This window comes from Eucalyptus grandis, chromosome 8 (assembly GCF_016545825.1).
Source record: "Eucalyptus grandis isolate ANBG69807.140 chromosome 8, ASM1654582v1, whole genome shotgun sequence".
NCBI lineage: Eukaryota > Viridiplantae > Streptophyta > Magnoliopsida > Myrtales > Myrtaceae > Eucalyptus > Eucalyptus grandis.
The window spans coordinates 9,191,108-9,211,152 of record NC_052619.1 but is presented as its reverse complement, the minus strand read 5'-3'; the positions used below and the strand labels follow the sequence as shown (position 1 = coordinate 9,211,152).

Sequence of the window (20,045 nt, the reverse complement as noted above, 5' to 3'; positions counted from 1 at the left end):
TTTCAAAGTACGAAAAGGTTTCGATTTGTTTGCAAGAAAATATACCTGTGTAAAACGAGAGTAATCATCTACAATTACTAGACAATATTTCTTACCTCCAATGCTCGGGTTCTTGTTGGTCCGAAGAGATCCAAATGAAGCAAATCGTATTACATGATTAGTAGATACATGATTCATTTGTTTAAATGAATTTCTTACCGTTTCCCGCAATGCATGGAGTGCATAAGTCGACTTTTGGTATGGCGCTTTAGGTAGACCTCGAACAAGTTGCTTTGAAGAGATTTTGGCTAATTGCTTCTTGTTGATATGGCCAAGCTTTCTATGCCATAGAATTGCTTCATCTTGAATTGAGATTAAGCATTGTTCTTCATTTGGCTTTACATCAAGGAGGTAGATGTTTCATGCCTTCGACCCATGAAAGACGAGTCGAATCTTTGCTAATTCCAGAACATATGCCTTCTTGAAAGAAAATCTTGTAACCAGTATCACACAATTGGCTAATGCTGAGTAGATTGTAGTTGAGTCCTTCCACTAGAGAGACATTGCTTATTGTGAGATTTCCAATTTTCGCAGTTCCGAATCCCACAATACTTCCTTTGCTATTTCCTCCGAATGAAACTTTTCCACCATTTACTTTAATAAGCTTTATGAAACATTCGAGTCTCCCGTCATGTGTCTTGAGCATCCGCCGTCAAGATACCACTTTACCTTCTTTTGACAGAGACCCGCATTCAAAAAGAGTCTCAAGCTTTCTTTGGTACCCAAATTTTCTTGGGTCCTTTCGTGTTAGTAGGATGAGCATTATTAGGCCATACTCTCTTCACAAAGCTTCCAAACCATAGGACACTCTTTTTCAAAATGATCCCGATTTGTTACACTTAGAACACCTTAAAGCATTTCGACCTACAGGCTTTACAAAAACTCTTTTGAAATGATTTTTATAAGCCTCTCTCGATGGTCTTTTCTTAATTCTTTCTTTTACTTTCGGAAAATCAATCAAAGGGATTGTTTCAGTCTGTCATACCTAGACCCGACTTATTAAAGTAAGGTCTTTGGATTGAAAGGACTTTTTCAAGTTTTTCGGACCCTATTGAAAATTTCTTTGAAATATTTGATAAATCAGTTTTTAAGAAAGCATTTTCTTTTGAAAGATTGTTTTCACTTTCTTTAAGAGTAGAAACATTCAAGTCTAAATTTTTTACCTTTTCTTCTAAAATGTTTTCCTTTTGTTTTAAAACTGAGTTTTCCTTTTTAAGTTCGGAAATCCTTTTAAGAGAAGTCTTAAGACTAAAACATAACTCATCAATATATTTAGAGACTTTGACCGGGATTTTATAATCACTTACCTTAAATTCACCGTCCGAGTCCGATCCGTCAGTCCGAGTCTAATTGCGCCATTAGACACAAAAAGTTGGCATATTCCTCATCACTCTCTTCACACTCGTATCGCTCCGAGTTTCGGCTTTAAGAGCTTTTCGAAATTTCTCAGCTTTTCCTCTTTTCTTTTCGTAAGAGGACAGTTGGTCCGATGTGTCCCTTCTTTTTACATTCGAAGCAAACTACTTCTTTGTTTGGTTCCTCATCATCAACAGACTTGGTCTGCTGTCTCGAGAACTTTGTTTCTTTGGGATGAACCTTCGCCTTTTCTATTCAGTTTTCTGAATCTCCTTATCATGAGGGCGAGCTCCTCATCATCCATATCATCTTCAGAATCTGCATCATCGAATCATCATTTGATTTTAGTGCAATAGATTTCTTACCTCTTGGATCTTCGTCTTCATTAATTCGCTCCACTTCGTAAGACTGAAGAGTTCCAATCGCCTGTCTACGATAATGGCATGATTCTTTGCGTCTCTCTTATTGAAGTCTTTATATGATTCCAATCCTTGGAGAGTCCACGTAGAAGCTTGTTCACCTTCATGGGATCAGAAATTTTTTGTCCTTGGTTCTCAAGACCATTGACAATATCTCGTAAAACGACTAAACATGTCGGTTATAGATTCTCCCGATTTCATTTTGAAGGATTCATATTGACCAAGAAGAATGTTAATTCTTGTCTCCTTCACTGATCCGTCCCTTCATAAGTGATATGTAACCCGTCCTGGACTTTTTTGCTGTGACACAAGAAGATATTCTGTTATATTCAGTTGGTGACAAAGCACAATATAAAGAATAAATTGCTTTAGCATCGAGTGCTTGTCTCTTGTTTATTTCTTCTGAGACATTCCGCTGGTTTCAACGGTTTTTTCCTCTTTCAAGATTGATGCAGCAGCGGAGTGATTCCTTTTTCCACTACGTCCCATTCCGAGGATCCTTTGATCGTAGGAAAGCTTTCATCTTGTTCTTCCAGATGTTGTAATCCTTTCCATCGAAGTAGGGAGGTCTGGTATTGCTTTGCCCCTCCATCAGCCCCCGGTGCTAGCATACTAGCCATGGATCTTTTACTCGAAGTAAAACACTTCAAACAAAGTAAGAACACGGGCTCTGATACCAATTGAGATAGCTAGTACGAGTACCTAGAGGGGGGGTGAATAGGTATACAAAAAAATTTCTCGAAGCTTGCACGATATTTAAACAATTAGAGAATTTGCAACAGTTAAAAATTCAATCGCAAGACTGAGTAAGGGAAAGAGAGAATTGAACACTCGGTTTATAGTGGTTCGGCTTGATTCAAGCCTACGTCCACTCTTCTGCACTGACAGCCGATTGGTTGGATTCCACTATGATCAAAGAGTTGTTACAGTGTTGATCTTCCTTGATTTCTAGGTGTAGATGATCTACCACACTCGCTCAAGGTGTCACCAAGTATAAACACTCTCAGTATACAATTTCGTTTAGTCTCAACTAACAATCAAAGGATCTTCAGACTCTGGAATTTTTCTATCGATCACACACTTAAAACAACTAGAACGTCTTCCTTTTATACTCCTTCATGCCATCATAGCCGTTGGCACTTACCAAAGGAATTCCTCCAATCTACCCGTTGGACGGAATCAATCAAGAAGATCATCCAAGCTATTTAAGGAATTGATGATAGCCCATCAATCCCGTTCGCCCATACAATCGGGATCTCGGTTTCAAGAATAGAATAATCCAAGATTATTTCGTCGACCATCGGATCTTCAATCGATTAAATATCCAGACTTAGACTGATAGAAATGTTTTGTCAGCTTCAAAATATTCTGGAAAGATTTCTCCAACAGTATATAGGAGTGAAAAGTAATCTGTAGTCATTTGTTGAAGCTGGTCAGGATCCCGAATCCATTGTTGATGATTATCTCGCAATACGGATATATGATTACGTTGTCTTCTTTGGAGAGTAGTGGCATGAAAGAATCGAGTATTGCGATCTCCCCACCTTAACCAATTTATCCGAGAACGCATTGCCCAATATTGCTCTTCCTTCTGCCATGCTTTGTGAAGTTCTGTTTTTAAAAGTTGTTGTTGTACTTGATTTAGAGGTGTAGGATATTGATTAGTTAGCATTTCTAACTAGTGCTCCAATTGTGTGGCCTGTTTCCTATTGTAAGAGAACCTCTTACGACTCCAAATAGACAAATCAGTAGCAACCGCACGAAGTTTTGCTGAGAGAGGGGAGTCCTTTCGAGAGACAGATTGCCAAGATGTTTGAATAACTAAGCGACAAGTAGGGTCTTGATTCCAGAAGACTTCAAAGGTAAAATGTCTTTTCCTTCGAACCATGCGAGGTTTTGTATTTAAAACGAGTGGACTATGGTCTGATCCTACTGCAGGGAGTGCAAGCACTTGAGCATTTGGAAACAGAACACGCTAGTCAGCATTGCACATAGCTCTATCAAGACGTTCCTTTACCAGGGCATCCCCTTGTCGATTGTTGGACCAAGTGAAGGCACAACCATGAGAAGGAAGATCCAACAAACTGCAATCATTGAGAACCTCTTGAAAAGAAGACAAGCGATAAGAGTCAGCAGGTCGAGCTCCCATTTTCTCCCAACGATGAAGAATTTCATTGAAATCACCAAGGCATACCCAAGGTAGGGCATTGGATCTGCTATACTGTCTCAAAGTCCGCCAAAGATACTGACGATCTTGAAAAACTGCAGGAGCATGAAGACAAGTAACCCGCATGGACCTTCCCTCTGAAATGTCCTGGCTGATGAAATCAAAAAAGTGCTGAGTGGAGGTAATATCAGTCAACTGAAGGCCATCATTCCAAAAAAGAGCCAAGCCACCTGCAGAGCCAACACGGCTGAAAACTCGAAGATGCAAAAAATGCAAGGTACGTTTCAAACGGAATAAAACATCATCACCATTCTTTGTTTCCATCAAAAACAACAAGTCAGGCTTTTCTTTCACCATTATGGCTTTTAAAGCTTGAACTGTCAGGGGATTGCCCAAACCCTGGCAGTTCCAACTGATGATTTTCATCTTTGCACAGGTGGCTGTTGTGGGCCAGCCACCGACGCCCGTATGTGTTCTTCAGTCGCCATTATAACTGGTGTGTCCAATAAGAGTGAGTCATCAATACCTTCCAGATGCCCTCCAGATATGTCATATGGTGTATAACGTCTAAGTTTCTTTGCAGGACCTATTTTAATACTTTGACGGGCACTTTTGCCCTTCTTTGCTTGGGGAAGCGAGGTCTGTATTTGCACTCCTTTAAGTTTATCCTTCGTAGGAATTAAGGCGGTAGTAATATTATGATGTGGTAGGGTATCTGAATAGCCCTTTGATATAATGGATGTCATTTGCTGGGCAGGAATGGGTGCTTGGGGGAGAGGTGGTGGTAAAAGAGGGAGGGGTTGAACATTGGAAGGAGGTGTCTTAGGTACTGATTCCTCCCTTTCTTCCTCCCCAGATGATTGTCTGTAATAAACTTTCCACTATGGGCTATATTGATGAACTTCAGCTTTTAGCTAGGGCCCATAAGGCGTTTTCTCAGAGTCTATGATCATAGTCTCCTCAAAAGGTATAGACGGACATGCGTCAGTGAAATGGCCCAATCTACCACAAGAGTAACAATAGTGAGGTAACCTTTCGTTTCTGAAGTCCAGCCAGAGAGTTTGATGATTATATTTAATGAGTCTACCAACCTTCAATGGTTCGATAGAGGCATCTCAACTCGTGCTCGACCCGCTCTCGAGTGGAACCAGGTACAAAATCTGATTTTATTTGCAAAACAATGCCAACAGAGCTTACTGCCTTACGAATCATATCATCTGTACAGCATTCGAGAGGCAGTCCAATGACTTGGACCTAGAACGCACATGTGGAAAAATCATAACAATGCAGAGGGGTGTTGGCGACCCAAGGTTTGAAATTTATCAGATGTCCTGAAAATTGCCAAGGTCCAGTTTCTAGGATTCTTTGTTTTTCAGCTTGAGACTGGAATTTAGCTAGATAAATGCCCTCTTCTCGCTGCAGGATAGTAACTTGCTCGGATTTCCATGCCCTCTTCAAGACCGATTGGAAAGCTTGGAAGTTAAAGGAAGGATTCAAAGGAACCTTACCGATTAATGTCAACTTGCATTCCTCAACTGCTTCAGGTGGGGGTTGAACATGCCACTCATCAATTTCTTTTCCTGAGCATAACCGTCCCAATTTTTGACAGAGTGTTGCAATTCGAGATGCATATGTGTCGTTGTCGCTATCCATTACTAGAGAGGGATTATCGCCGTATAAGATGAAGTCGTATACTAAGAAACGGAGGACATGCAGATTAAAAGAGAAAAGTGGACATGCAAATGAGGAGAAACCCAGATGTCGAAAGATCGAAGAGCAATAGAAAGGGGCTAAGCGAAGAAAATGGTAGTGTGTGAACTGTGGGTAAGCTGCGGAGAGTATGGATTGGAGGAAGAAGGAAGAGGAAGGTGATGAATTGCCACTCGCATAGCAACGGCAAAGTGATGACTATCTGATGAAGAAACAGAGTTAATGTAAAGGAAGAACTCTATCCAGTGATAAAGAGAAAACTCGACAAGACGAGAGAACGGCAGAAAATAAAATTAATCATTTGTCCGTTTGAAAACCCCAAAAATGATAGAGGATGGTTGCTTATCAGTATCGTCCAAAAGACAAGCACAAAAAGGGAAATTTCAAAGTCCCAATTTCAATAAAAAGGGCAATTCGCCCATCCTTAGAAATCAGCAGCATTTACCAAGCAAATCCATTCGTAAAATTCCAAAACTTTAACACGACATGAATGAGACTCTGAGGAACATCTTTCATGAAATTCTCAAGCAAATCCAATTGTGCTCTGTTTTGCTCTGTTTTGAAATATATTTGCACATACAAAGGATGCGTTTGGGAACCACTTTTGGGGAAAGCCTTTAGGAAAATGCAAAGACCTTTGACTTAAAGGTGTTTTTCAAAATGCAAACTGTGTTTGGTAAATTATACTTTGAAAGCTCTTTGTAAAGTGCTTTGAGCAAAGTAGTGTTTGGGAAATTACATTTACAAAGGAGTTTTGTGGAAAAAAATTATCAAAAGAAAATTTTAAAAACAAAATGATCGAAGGGCAGCGGTCAGCCGTCGGCCGACCTCCGGCGACCCCAAATCTGGGCGGCGAGGTCGCGCGACGCCGTCGCGACCTCTGGCGACCCCAGATCTGGGGCGGCAAGGTCACGCGCGTCGCACGATGCGGCCTCGACCTCCGGTGACCCCGGATTTGGGGCGGTGAGGTCTTGTGCGTCGCATGACGCCGCCGACCTCTCCGGTGACCTAGATCCGGGCGTCGACATCGCAGAGGACTCGCCTCCCGGATTCGGGTCGCGCGACCTCGCCGCCCCGGATTTGGGGCGATGAGGTCTCAAGAGGTCGCGCGACACCGCCGCAACCCAAATCCGGGGCGGCGAGGTCGCACGACCTAGATCTAGTCGTCGCTCGAGCCTCCGGCACTAGATCTGGTTGCGACCACCAAACCTGCGACCAAATAGGTCGCGCGGCCCCTGGAGCTCCGCACGGAGGTCACAAAGTGTGGCAAGTGACAGTCGGCAACGCCGCGACTCGCATAGGTCGCTTGACTCTCCGACAACGATTGCCTAGGTCGCGGCGTCCCTATATCGGGCCGTCGGCTCGGAGAAGATGAATAGTGTTTCATCCAAGGACATGAACCGGAAAAACAAAAAATTCATGAGGACAATTTTGGAAAAAAAAAAAAAGTAAACAGATCGCTCGGCATGCCGAAATGCTGAAAAAGCCCAAGGCAGCCCCACCCGCCTTGGGCTTTCAGCCTTAAAAATGCTAGCATTCAACCCAAGTCCTTCCAAAGTTTTTTCCCAAACACCATTTTTTTTGCCCAAAGGGCTTTGGACCCCCAAGGGCTTTGGGAAGTGGTTCCCAAACGCACCCAAAGTCTGAAAAATCTGAAATTTAAGTATGTTGTAAAACAAGCCAAAACACACAACTTGTGAAGAATGCCCCATCAAAGTTGTACCACCGAAATTAGAATAAAATTGGCAAAATCCACAATAAACTGAATTTCAACATGATCACATTCCTAGATTCCGTTCACAATTCATGATATTCAAACTCAAATGCACTTAAATCTCAACGATCAGTATTTCAACAATATGTTAATATGCTCAAGGCATTAAATTATTAACACTACTTGCAACACGAATATTCCAAAACCGTCGATGAACATAATCATGCACAAATTTGATTGAGGCGAGTAAAACTTGAGAAAATCAACCTCGATGTACGGAATTAACCTACGTAGCATAAACAGGGCAAGTGTCAGTTCTGGCAAGGTCTCGGAAGCCTGGTTTCAGCTATTTGTTAGTCAATGGGGTGGCCTGAGGGCGGTGGGGCGGCGCGAGTGTGGGCTGAATGAGGGGCGCGTCACTGGCAAAGGTGGCGGCGAGGAAGCCACGGTTGTTGCACGGAAACAGAGAAGAAACGAGGGAGGGTGAGGGTCATGCAGCGTTGAGCAGCAAGGAGGGATGATGCGCGGATGAAGAAAATGATGAACGAAAGAGAACGGTGGGGTAGTGGAGTGGCAGAAGAGATGGAAATGAATGGAGTTTGCTGAATTTATATTTTTGTTTCCCCCTTCACCTCAGCCTACATGGTCTTGACAATTGAATAAATGCCACATTACCACAAATTGTGGCAACACAAGAAGACGCGGCAATAGCTACTAGTCACTTGAGCTCACGATTCCGTCAAGCAAAGACCCGGATATCACATAAGGAATCGTCCTTGCCCCACCCAGATTCAATTCGGGTCTCTATCCCGAAGACAATGGATGCAGATCTCCATTCGGGTGTTGTCCAGGTGGGCCGAAATTGGCCCATTACTGACTGGACCCAGTGGTCCACTGATTCGGTTCAGTGGCCCATGGGCCCAACCATGGGATGAATGGCCATTAAGCTGGAGGAAACTGGGGCGCTGAAGCGACTGGAGCAATTGGAGCAGGGGCGGAGGATTGTCCCGAAATTTGGTCGGGTGATTCCTCCATTGTAGGTAGGGTCGGATCTTGGATTTCACTACTGTGTGGATTCTGCATTTTCAGAGAGTCGAATACGTACCTATTGTGCTGGTTTTGTTTTGTAGGTGCAACAACAATAACTCAGAAACAACTGAAGATAATTCAGAAGGATTTTTGCGGGAGCGGGGTTAAAGACACTGCTGTGATACTGTGATACATTGACAAGGGGTTAGAGACACTGCTCTGATACCCTGACAAGAAATGTGGAATGATGGAGGAACAGAGTTTTCCATATATTATATGTACAAGAATGTATCCATATTTTTCATACAATAAATGAATAGGAAATAATATACACAATATCCTATATCTACGATCTATTGTATCAATTACAAAATCAAATCCCAATCAAGATTCAATCTAAATCAATCAAAAGAATCGGAATGGATCAAATCGAGTCTCCAATAGTTGCTACCGTTCTCTGTGCACGATTTTCCCTACCAGCTTCTTGTTTTTCAATCCCAAGTAGATGAAGATTGGTATATCAGGGACTGGGATGCACTTCACCACCCAACCGATAGGCCAAGACGCGGCCGCGATCCCGACACACGCACCCCATTGTCCCCAGCTCAACCGCTCCGTGTCGGCGAACCGCTTTAGGAACTCGACCATCACCACCTGGAGGACCACTGTCACGAAGATGATCCCGAGGAACAGCTTGTTCTTGTGAATGCCCTCGAACACGTTCCTCTTCTCGAGTTTCCTCGCATTGAACTCATTGAAGACCTGGCACAAGACGAACGCGTTGAATATCAGCGTCCGCTTCACCGCCTCGTCCACGCCAAAGATTAATTCGCCCTTGAACTGTAGAGTGAGGAGGATGGCCATTTGGTATGTTGCTTGGGCCACAATGTTCCTCCACATGACGTTGGTTATGAGCGGCTCGGTCCGTCCCACAGGGGGCTTCTCCATGAGCTCCCTGGTGGGCCGCTCCGTGGCCAGAGCGAGGGCGCCGAGTGTGTCCATGATCAGGTTCACCCACAAGAGCTGGACAGCCGTCAGGGGGACGTCGCCAGAAGAGACCGCGGCCACAAAGTTGATCACGAGGGCTGCGACGTTCACGGTAAGCTGGAACTGGATGAACTTCTGGATGTTATTATAGACACATCGACCCCACCGCAGCACTGTCGCCACCGAGGTGAAGTTATCGTCAAGGATTACGATGTCTGAGCTCTCTTTGGCGACCTCAGTTCCTTGGATGCCCATTGAGAGCCCAATGTCTGCTTCCTTGAGGGCTGGTGCATCATTCGTGCCGTCCCCAGTGACGGCGACCACATGACCTTTCTGCTTCAGGCATTGAACCATGAGGAGCTTATCGAAAGGCGAGGATCTTGCCATTACTCGGATTTTCTCAACTCTCCGAAGCCTCTCCTCAGGTGTGTAGCTTTGGAACTCCGCTCCTTCCACGATGGCTCCACTGAAGGCATCGTCCCCGGGCCTGAGAATCCCACACTCCGCAGCTATGGCCTTTGCGGTGAAGATGTTGTCTCCCGTTATCATCTTGATGTTCACTCCTGCGTCCTGACAAGCTTGGATCGCACTCTTCACATTGGGACGACATGGGTCCTTAATACCGACAAGTCCCAGTAATGTCAGGCCGTCCTCTTCAATCTTCTTCCCGTCTTCTCTTGTCAGGATAGCTTCCTCGGAGACTTGTTTATGAGCTAGAGCGATGCACCTAAGGCTGCTCGCTGCCATCCCCTGAATAATCTCCTCGAATCTGGCCCTTTCATCTTCATCCAAATCTTTCACTATCCCTGACCCGTCGTAGAAGCTCGAGCATTTTGCCAAGACCATCTCTGCTGCACCTTTCCAGTGCACATGGAATGTGTTGTCCAAGCTCTTCCTTATTAGGACACCACTTCTCTTCTTCTGTGAGTTGAAGGCTTCGACTTGGATGACTTCACAGCTCTTCTTTTTCTCCTCCATGTCCATGCTCAATTGCGAAACCGCCCAAGAGAGAATCGCTTTCTCAGTGGGACTACCAGAGAACTCGTACTCCGATCCCAAAGACGACCTGTAGACACTGCCCGTGGTGTTCAGAGCAACCCCATCGTGAATCAAATCCAGGACAAACCTGGAGACAGAGGAGCAGGTGTTTTCTGTCACAGAGTCTTGGCCGACCCAGAATTTCGTCACCTTCATCTGGTTCATTGTGAGAGTGCCGGTCTTGTCGGTGCAAATAGTGGTGGCTGACCCCATCGTTTCACAGGCCGAAAGCTTCCTCACCATCGCCTGATCCGCCATCATCCTCTTCATCGAATAAGCAAGAGTGAGGGTTACTGCAAGCGGCAAGCCTTCGGGAATCGCGACCACCACGATGGTCACTGCAGCTGCAATGATGCTCACCACAGAGTTTATGATATCATCACCTGTGGTTTGGCCCGCAATGAATTCCCGGTTCCCATATTCATCCTGTGTGTTTCCTGTGAAATAGCGAATCAGCAGGACCACGAGAACCAGGAAAGCGACCGCCAAGCCTACTTTGCCGATCGACGAGGTAAGCTTGTTGAGCCGAGCCTGTAAAGGGGTCTGCTCGCTGTTGTCGCAGCTGATCAAGCTCATCATCTCGCCCCACGTTGTGTTCATGCCGACGGATGTAACCAGCATCTGACCATACCCATCAGCAACCTTTGTTCCCGAGAACAGGAATGGATTCTCCTTGCGGTTGACTTCAACATGATCACTCTCCCCGGTCATGCTCGATTCATCAACCTAAATTGACAACACAAAGGTCGCACATGGTTTAGTGACGCTAGGATGACACGATACGAAGCGGTTAGGTCTTAACTTGAAGCAAAGGAGATGAAACATGAACAGGAAACAAGGACAAATGGATTATGTCTTGACAGTAGAATTTTATTAACAGAGCTTGTTCTACTATAACTTGAACTACGAATAAAAACCGTTACTCATCCTTTTTGTCATAGAACCTTTTTGCTATATAATCAAGAATATGAAAATGACAGACTGCCCAGTATCAAGCAGAATATTATACATTTCTACAATTTTTTGGACTAATTACTCAACCTACAGTTGAACTTGATAATATTAATGTTAAAAATTGTGATCCATTTTCTCTAAATTAACTACTAGTTGAATCTTGAAATCTCGAACGAGAAAGCAAAGTGTGAGCAGAGCACCAAGTAGAGCTTGAAGACTCCTAGGTGAAAAAAAAAAAAAGCCAAGAGGAAGTCTAGAAGAATCCTCTAAAGTATCTAGTCTTGAGGCGATAGAGGAAAAATGTGGAATTCACTAGAAAAATGACGCTGCCCTTCGTATTCCCTCTCTGTCAGGAAGACAAAGATAGACGGGAAATTAGGATATCTCACGGTGGGGAAGGTAAACTCCAAGTTAGGGCAAGCTTGCTTACACTGGCTACCACTGGATAGACTGGTATAATAGCCACCCACGCCTAGAGTGAGTAAGGGTGGGTGAAATGCCCATTGCAGAACTAACGCGCCTTACAACACTGTCACAACTACAGGCTAGCTCTGTATTCCAGTTGTTCTAAATTAAATCTAGAAGCTACTTGTTGAATCTTGAAATCTTGAATGAGAAAGCAAACTGTGAGCCAAGCACTAAGTGGAAGAGTCCAAGTAGAGCTTGAAGACTCTCAGGTGAAGAAAAGCCAAGAGGAAGTTCAGAAGAATCCTCTAAAGTATCTAGTCTTGAGGTGATAGAGGAAAAATGCGGAATTCACTAGAAAAATGATGGATAATAGTCAAAGAGCATATGGGCTAGAAAGAGGACACGTGGGGCAGTGCTTTTACCACTTGTACAAAAGAAATGTCCGTGAAGATGCCCATGAAAAGGCCGATGTAATGGAGCGTGGGGAGTTGAAGAATAAAGTCTTCAACACCGTACTCCACCAGCGCCGCCAATAGTCCTACAACTATATTGGCAAAACTACCTTGTTCAACGAGTGAAACACTCTATTTTGTCATTATTCATTCTTTACAAACTATACCGTACACTTATACACTTGTACACATCACAAAACTATCATTAATACCAAAGATCATGTATCCATGCTCATCCAAATTTTAACGATTAATACTACGTATGTTTCTAGAAGAAACCAACATGAGTTAACATGCAATTCTAATGCTTCAAACCAGTACAAATTTTCGTCCATACCTGCAAGGATTGCCCGTCCAGGAACAGACCATCTGCCGGAACTTGATCACCGATCTTCAAACAAACGACGTCTCCGACGACGATCTCAAATATTGAAACCCGCTGCGGACGACCCTTCCTTATCACATCTATGAGAATATTACCGCTCACCCGAGACAATTTTTCGAACTGCTGGTTTTGGCGGTAATTGCTCCCGGCAGACACGGCGATTACGAGGAACACTGCGACGAATATGCTGCCGCCATCATACCAGCCTTCGTTGACTCCGTTCTCCTTGATCCCGAACCCGAGAGAAAGCCCGGCACAAACAAGAAGAATCATGATTGTGAGGTCCTTGAAAGCCTCGACCACAAAGTGGAAGAAGCTCTTGGCAGGCGGCTTCTTGTATGCGTTGACACCGAATGCATTTTGCCGGCGAGAGACATCGTGTGGGTCGCCGCTTATTCCGGCCGAGACATCAGTTTCGAGTGCTGAGCCTACTTTCTGGACCCCGCCGAATTCCTGGAGGTGGCAGAGGTCCTTGTCCTTGACCAGCTTGGTGAGCTGTGACTGATCAATGTTGAAGGAGCTGGGCTGATCAGAGCCAGTGCTCTGGACCAGATCGAGGATCGAAATTGAAGCATAGGAAGGAGATTTTCGTGGGGATAACTTCTTGGTTTTCTTTGCGGAGGTAGTGAAGGCTCGGGAGCAATATATGGTCACGAAGGCTAGATGCCATGGCTTGGCAAACTTGCTCATGGCGGTGGGCAAGTCGAGAGAGACCTCGTAGCGGACATCGTCGCCACGGAGAATGCTCGTCATTGCTGGGAAGAGACTCACGGGCTCTAATGATCCTCGAATGAGGTGGGGTCGCACAATGCAAATGACAGGAGAAGAGGAAAAGCTCTGATGTTGTTGGTGCTTGGTTTAGCCGCTGAAAAGTAGCAATTCTCGAATTTAAGGGAGAAGTGACGTTGGGAGACATTATCCATGCATCGCATTATATAACATCCGGAGCCGACCTCTTTTGATTTGCACATTCGCGTTTCTTTACCATGAAGCCATGACAATATACGAAGTATTAAATTCAGATTTGTTCTGCGAAATTGAGGGAAGTGGAACGGGGCAGCTGCCAACGGATTGCCTCGAAAGTGAGCCCGCGTTCGTTCGAGTTCGTTCCAAGCTGGTGACGGAGTCAACGAAAAGTCAAAAGATATGGAGATACGAGAGAGGGCCCAATTCTGCGCGGTTTCTTTTAGATGATTTGCCTTTAATTCCCCCGACATCAACAGGGCATCCGAGACTTTTTATATCGAGTTATTCTCAAGGAGAATTTCTCATTCGTTTGAGGAAAAGAAGCCTGTGTTCGCCCTTTTCAGTCCTACCGACTTGAAACGCGGTATCGTTATATCTTTCTTCATCCCTCGTTCAATCATGTGATCGCTAGATTATAAATATAATATTCGCATTCATTTTCTTTTCGTTGAATTTTATCTTGGATGATGGCCGCATTCATAATGTGCCGATTAAAGAATTGGCTAGAGGAACATTTCCTCTCTCCAATCCAGGGTGGAGGAATGCATGACCGTGTGATGTGATGCACACGTCTCCAAGTGAGCACAGTATATCGGCCTGCTGATAATTGTTAGAAGTTTGTTTATAAAAACAAATTAAGTGCATGTTTTCTTGTTCCACGTAAGAAAAGTGGGAGGAAGTGGACCAATTAATAAAAATAAGTGTATGGTTTCTTTTGTGTACCTAAAAGAATTATTGAGTGTGAGCTAGACCACACCATACTCGCGTGCGAGTTCACAATTATTTGACACACTTAGCACTTAGCGGTTTAATTAACATTAACCCCTTTGTTATTTTATTTTTATGGTTATCTTATTAATCAATTCAAAGGTTGTTTTTTGTTTTTGAGAATTTTCGAAAATTATTAAAATAAAATAAAAATCGAAATTTTATTTATTAAAAAATAATAATTTTTTTAAATTTAATTATTCCGAATTTTTGTTTGTGTCTTTTCAAAACAACCTTTAGAAAAGATACTTGTTTAATTTGCAACTTTTCCCGAAGGGTTCCATTTGTTCGTTTTTTCAACTTCTTCCGAATGGATATCTCTGTTCATCTGGACAATTTTTCAAAATGACACGTTTGTTCAATTTTGCAATTTTTCACGAAGAGTTGCCCATATATACATGTCAGTTTTCAGAGGAATGTGTGTGTGTGATCATTTTTTTATTATCTTTTCATCAATTCAAATGTTGTTTTTTGTTTTTGAGAATTTTTGGAAATTATTAAAATAAAATAAAAATCGAAATTTTATTTATTAAAAAATTAATAATTTTTTAAATTTAATTATTTCGATTTTTTTTTTTGGTGTCTTTTCAAAACAACCTTTGGAAAAGATACTCGTTCAATTTGCAAATTTTCCCGAAGTGTTGCATTTGTTCGTTTTTTCAACTTCTTTCGAATGAATACACTTGTTTTTTTTTTTTTTTTTTTGGTAAAGGTTAATGAATACACTTGTTCATCTAGACAATTTTTCGAAAGGACATGTTTGTTCAATTTTGCAATTTTTCACGAAGAGTTGTCTAATGTTTAAGACTATTATATATATACACATGCCAGTTTTCAGAAGAATGTGTCTATGATCATTTTGTATCTGTTCGAGCTTAAACTACAGCCATCATTTCAATTGTTTCCTAAAGAAACCTTGGAGGAATACTAGAATTGTTATCTAGTATTCTTATTTTTTAGACTTTGTTGTATCCTGGAGGATATTTGCCTGTGACCATTAGCAACTTTATAGGGCAAATAAATCTTAAAAAAAAAAGTGATATCACGCCTCAAGGTCCGACTTAATTACTCTAAAGATTCGACTTCATTGTTCTACCCAATTCAAAGCCATATTTTCCCAACAATACTTACATTTTAGACATCAATTCTTATTGCATGTTTGGTTAAAGCACAATTAAAAGCACCCATGTGCAAGATATTGTGTTCACGACAGAACAAACAATGGTCATGCGTTTGTTCAGGCAGTGGTATAATGAAATAGCCAATACTTTGTACAATTTCATGCTACAATTCTAATAGGGTTTACTAATAAGACAGTTTCTATCAAATTATATAAAACAATATCAAATTAGATAGTAATTGGAGGAAAATTATTTCAGCAAGCCATATTACGGATCCATGCTCGGAACAGTCACTTGACAAGCGTAGGCAAATAGCACAACCGGAAGGCTTTATTTACGAGGTTAGTACGTGATTCTTTAGCACGAGCAAGGGCTAGCATCGAGCAGGAGTAACACTAGAAAGGCTGAGATGAAATAGTGAGGATGTAAAGGAGTAATACCCGATGATAGTGAATTTGAATGCCAAGTGGCCGATGACACGTTTGAGGTTTGATTAAGTTGCACCAGGATGGCTCACGAGGATGAGCCATATATGTTGGTAGCAACCAAGCTATCAGAGCTATCAGAGCTCTCAATGGCAGGACCCTGCCTCCAAAAGTCAAATGATCCATCGAACTAAGATCAATTAAGGCAGTTAATGAAAAGGACATCGCCATGGAAGAATCCAAGGTCATCATGTATCATAAGGATATCGACTAAAACACGAGGCGAAATAGGGATTATTATGTATCATAAGAACACGGATTGACATGAGGATCGTTAAAAAGTATTAAATGGATTAGATCAAATCATTTCAATCAGATAGGGATTGAAGGTCGAGGATCACGCTGCACCCATAATGTTGCTAATTCCTTATTGTTCTTCCTTTCCGCGTAAGAAGCTTTGGATACTTCACACAGGAGTTGCGTGGTTGACCAATCTGCCCTGTTCCTGGTGTTTATACCCACATGTCAACGTACATTTACTTGGATTCTTCTTATCCACACGTACACTTGACATTTCCCCCCTTTCGTACAGTAACATCAGTCGGAATCGAATTCCACGTACACGCTTGGGAATAGGATGAGATGCATCGTTTTAATTTTTGCTCATGATGGACGCAGCTAAATGTTGAGATTATGTCTCGAGTTTAAACCAGTGAACAGAAGTTCAACATGAGACACATTGTCATTTATGAACGCGCAGGCACACGGTAGTGGAAATCCAAGACTTCTTTCCGGTGTCGTAGCCTGAATTTGGAGAAGGGTTTCCTTGTTTGTGCGAGAGTGGTGGCCAGGCAAAGCAGAAATGGGGAAATGCAAACGAAATCGATATTCCGTAACGCGTGTTGGAGGAGCCTGTGGCTGAAAGTGGAAAGTCCGCGTGGACTTTTGAATGTGACCATGATGCGGTCGACTCACATATGTTGTTTGGTTGTTGGAGCTTTTGACCAACGGTTGATACGCGCCCGGAGGGAACTTCCGGGTTCTTCCTTTCGCATCCCAATTGGAGCTAACGCTAAGGAATTTTATTATAGGGAACAAGTGTTGGAAACTGCTATTAAATCACGTGAGTTTAAGATTTTTGTTAATTGTTTTATGAGATTGACTAATTATTTCGTGAAAATTGTCAAGCTAAACATTATGTAAGTTATTAGAGTAATTGGGAGTCAAGATATATTGACTACTTAATATTCATTATATTGTTTGATTTATAGCGGTACTTTTTGCTGCTCTTTTGTGGATATAGGTCATCTTGACCGAGTTCAATTTATTTTCTTATTCTGTCTATTTTATTGTTCAATTACATGTTTCCAACACACTAATTATTTAGTAGTTTCTTCCACGATGATTTGTTCAATTAAAATAAAATGAGATGATGTTTGTTTATGTAGAGTGCCAAGCCATCATACGACATATCATCAACTAACTCAAGGGAGGAAATATTGTGTACACAAATGAGCCACATCATTTTTACACAAATCCACTCGGTGAGCGACATGTGTCAAATTTAGGCCCTCTAAGTACTTCGAAAACCCCTCAAGCCTATCAAAGTCTTTCTCCGAGGCTCTTTTGACTTATGCGGTTGGGGTGGTGGGCGATGGAAAATAAAGAGGGGACCGTTTGTTTCGAAGGAGACGATGGGAAAATTCTCTTGCTTGCGAGGGCTTAATTTCCTAGAAAAACACTCCATCGTAACGCAACGCAAGAGATGGCAATGAACAACTGGGAAAAGTAACTGAAAAAGACATTGTTACGACTCGAGCCCAGCAAGAGAAGGGAAAGGGCAAAAAAAAAAAAAACGAAGCAGCTTCCATTACACCGTTGAGCTCATCCGGTGCTATCACAGGGGGGGATCTGGAGGCAGTTCTTTGGAGTGGACAGTGGCGGCCAGAGGACGAGGCGAAGAAGGACTTGATCATAGACAGGATGGTGTTAAGGCCGTCAGAGGAGGCAGCGACGGCGGTGAGGATGACAGAGAGGGAAGGGGAGGAGTGCTTGGAGAGGGGGAGCTTGGAATCTGGTGGCCCCGTAGGCCTGGGTGGCCTGGGGAGTAGGTGTGATCGGGTCTAGGGTGAGTAAGGTCTAAACCCGGACCCTGTTATAACCGGTTCCTCTTTTCTGGACCCTATACTTGTATTGGACCCTATACTTGACTCACCCTGTTTTTCCGATCCAGTTCCAGTGTCAACCCTATTTACATTGGAACCTGTTTTGCAATCTCCTGATATCCTATACGACTTTGAATTTTATATTAATACGCGATAAAATAACATAATCCTCCTAATTTGTATTGAAACAGTAAGTACTTGTAATAAATAAATACATGAACTTTTCGACTAAACGAAAAATTGAGAATCCACAAGGCTAATTATAATAAATAAAATCATAAGGCAAAGAATTAGCAACAAATATGGGTCTAGTATTAGTCTTATTCCCACAACTACTACATGAAGCTACTCATTTATACAAGCATAACTCCTCCTACAAAAGAAAATTAGGTGAGCCAATCCATGTGATACACAAGAATTTGGCGGTGGCGAACATCGTTCGTCCATCGGACGGTGCGAGGATGGACGGTGCAAGAGGGAGCCGGTGAGGAGGGAAGCAAGTGAGGAAGAGGAATGGCAAAGGAGGAATGTCGTGCGTGTTTGAAAGAGCCAAGAAGAAAAATGTCGTATGATTGCGAGAGTAAGAATAGAAATCGGGGGGAAAGAAAGGTTTTGGACCTCTACTTACAAAACCAGTCTGGGAACCGGTTCCAAAACTGGTCCAGGAACCTGTTTCCAGGTTGGTAATCACTTAGAACTTGTTCCTGGACCAGTTTAAACCGGTTCAAAATTTTGGGAACTGGTTCCCGAACCGATTTCAACAAGAACCGGTTTCCAGCCCTATTTTCCGGGTGGGCCGGTCTGGGAACCGGGTATAGCTGGTCCTGTTGCACACCTCTATTGGGGAGGGACGAGGAGCGGGGGAGAGAGAGAGGAGGTCCTTTTTGGGCCAAATAACGACAAAAAAGAATAAGGCTGTTCTTTTTTAAATCTGTCCAGTGGGCAAATGTTTCTTACAGATGGGTCCAAATACGACACATGATGTTTAGGATTTGTGTAAGAATGACGTGGCACCGCTTGTGTACACAATGTTTTCTCGGGCGTGTGGTAGAGGAGATAGCAGGCGGTGGCCCTCGCAGGAGCTTCATATGGATCTTGAGATACTCGTCGGGCTCGGCGAGAGTGGCCGGTGTCTTGCCCTGTCGGTCATTTTTTTATCTTCCTGACTCTCACGAGAAAATATTGAATGCATTTAATATGCCTTGTAGGAACATATAATAAATCATTCAGAGATTGACATGCGTCAACATGAGCTCACATGCTAGATTATTCAAAATTTCTAAATGACTCTCTCACCCCGTTAAGCTCCGTCCCACACTCAGCCCCACACTCTCTCTCTCACCATTTTCTTCTCTTTTTTTTTTCTTTTTTTTTTTTTCATTTTGCCTTTGAGGCCATGGACGATGCTTGCATTGTGGATTGCAGCGTCACCGGCCAACAATGACGACTTGCTCATGAGCATGCCAACGCTCATCTATGGCCGTTGCTGGCCTCATTCAGGTATGCTATTGATCCCTGGGTTTCATTTTTTCCCATCCACCATGGACAACGCTCCAGGTCATGACTGCTTTGGCCATGAAGCTCGACCTCAAACCCAGAGCTTGGAGTAGCCTTGGTCCCTTGAGTTTCAAGCTTGGCCTCAAGCTCGTGATAATTATTAAAATATGTCTCGAATTTAAGCCTATTGAATAAATCTGACCCAAGTTTATTGTGTATTAACTTGATAGATCAAAGTTCAAGATTGGATATTGCATAATACGGGAATCTCATCCGTATTGGTGTCACAATCTTGACCGTGATTTATTTCCTTTACGAGCTGCAGTCGGCGAAAGATATATATATATATGCACGAGTTAGTTTCTACGTTGAAGTCAGCAAGGAAAATAAATTCGAGGGGAGTTGACCGTGGATTGCCTTTCCAAGTGGGACTCGGTTTCATGAA

The 20,045-nt window shown here is 43.0% G+C and overlaps 2 protein-coding genes across 2 annotated transcripts; both read right to left on the bottom strand.

Moving 5' to 3' along the window:
* Window positions 1-8,679: 8,679 nt before the first annotated feature.
* On the bottom strand, window positions 8,680-11,327 carry LOC104416214 (putative calcium-transporting ATPase 13, plasma membrane-type). The gene has a single exon (XM_039300383.1). The coding sequence runs from the start codon at window positions 11,168-11,170 to the stop codon at window positions 8,882-8,884; it is 2,289 nt and encodes a 762-aa protein (XP_039156317.1). The 5' UTR covers window positions 11,171-11,327; the 3' UTR covers window positions 8,680-8,881.
* Window positions 11,328-12,574: 1,247 nt separating this feature from the next.
* On the bottom strand, window positions 12,575-13,411 carry LOC120285940 (putative calcium-transporting ATPase 13, plasma membrane-type). Its single transcript, XM_039299557.1, has one exon. The coding sequence runs from the start codon at window positions 13,409-13,411 to the stop codon at window positions 12,575-12,577; it is 837 nt and encodes a 278-aa protein (XP_039155491.1).
* Window positions 13,412-20,045: the final 6,634 nt, after the last annotated feature.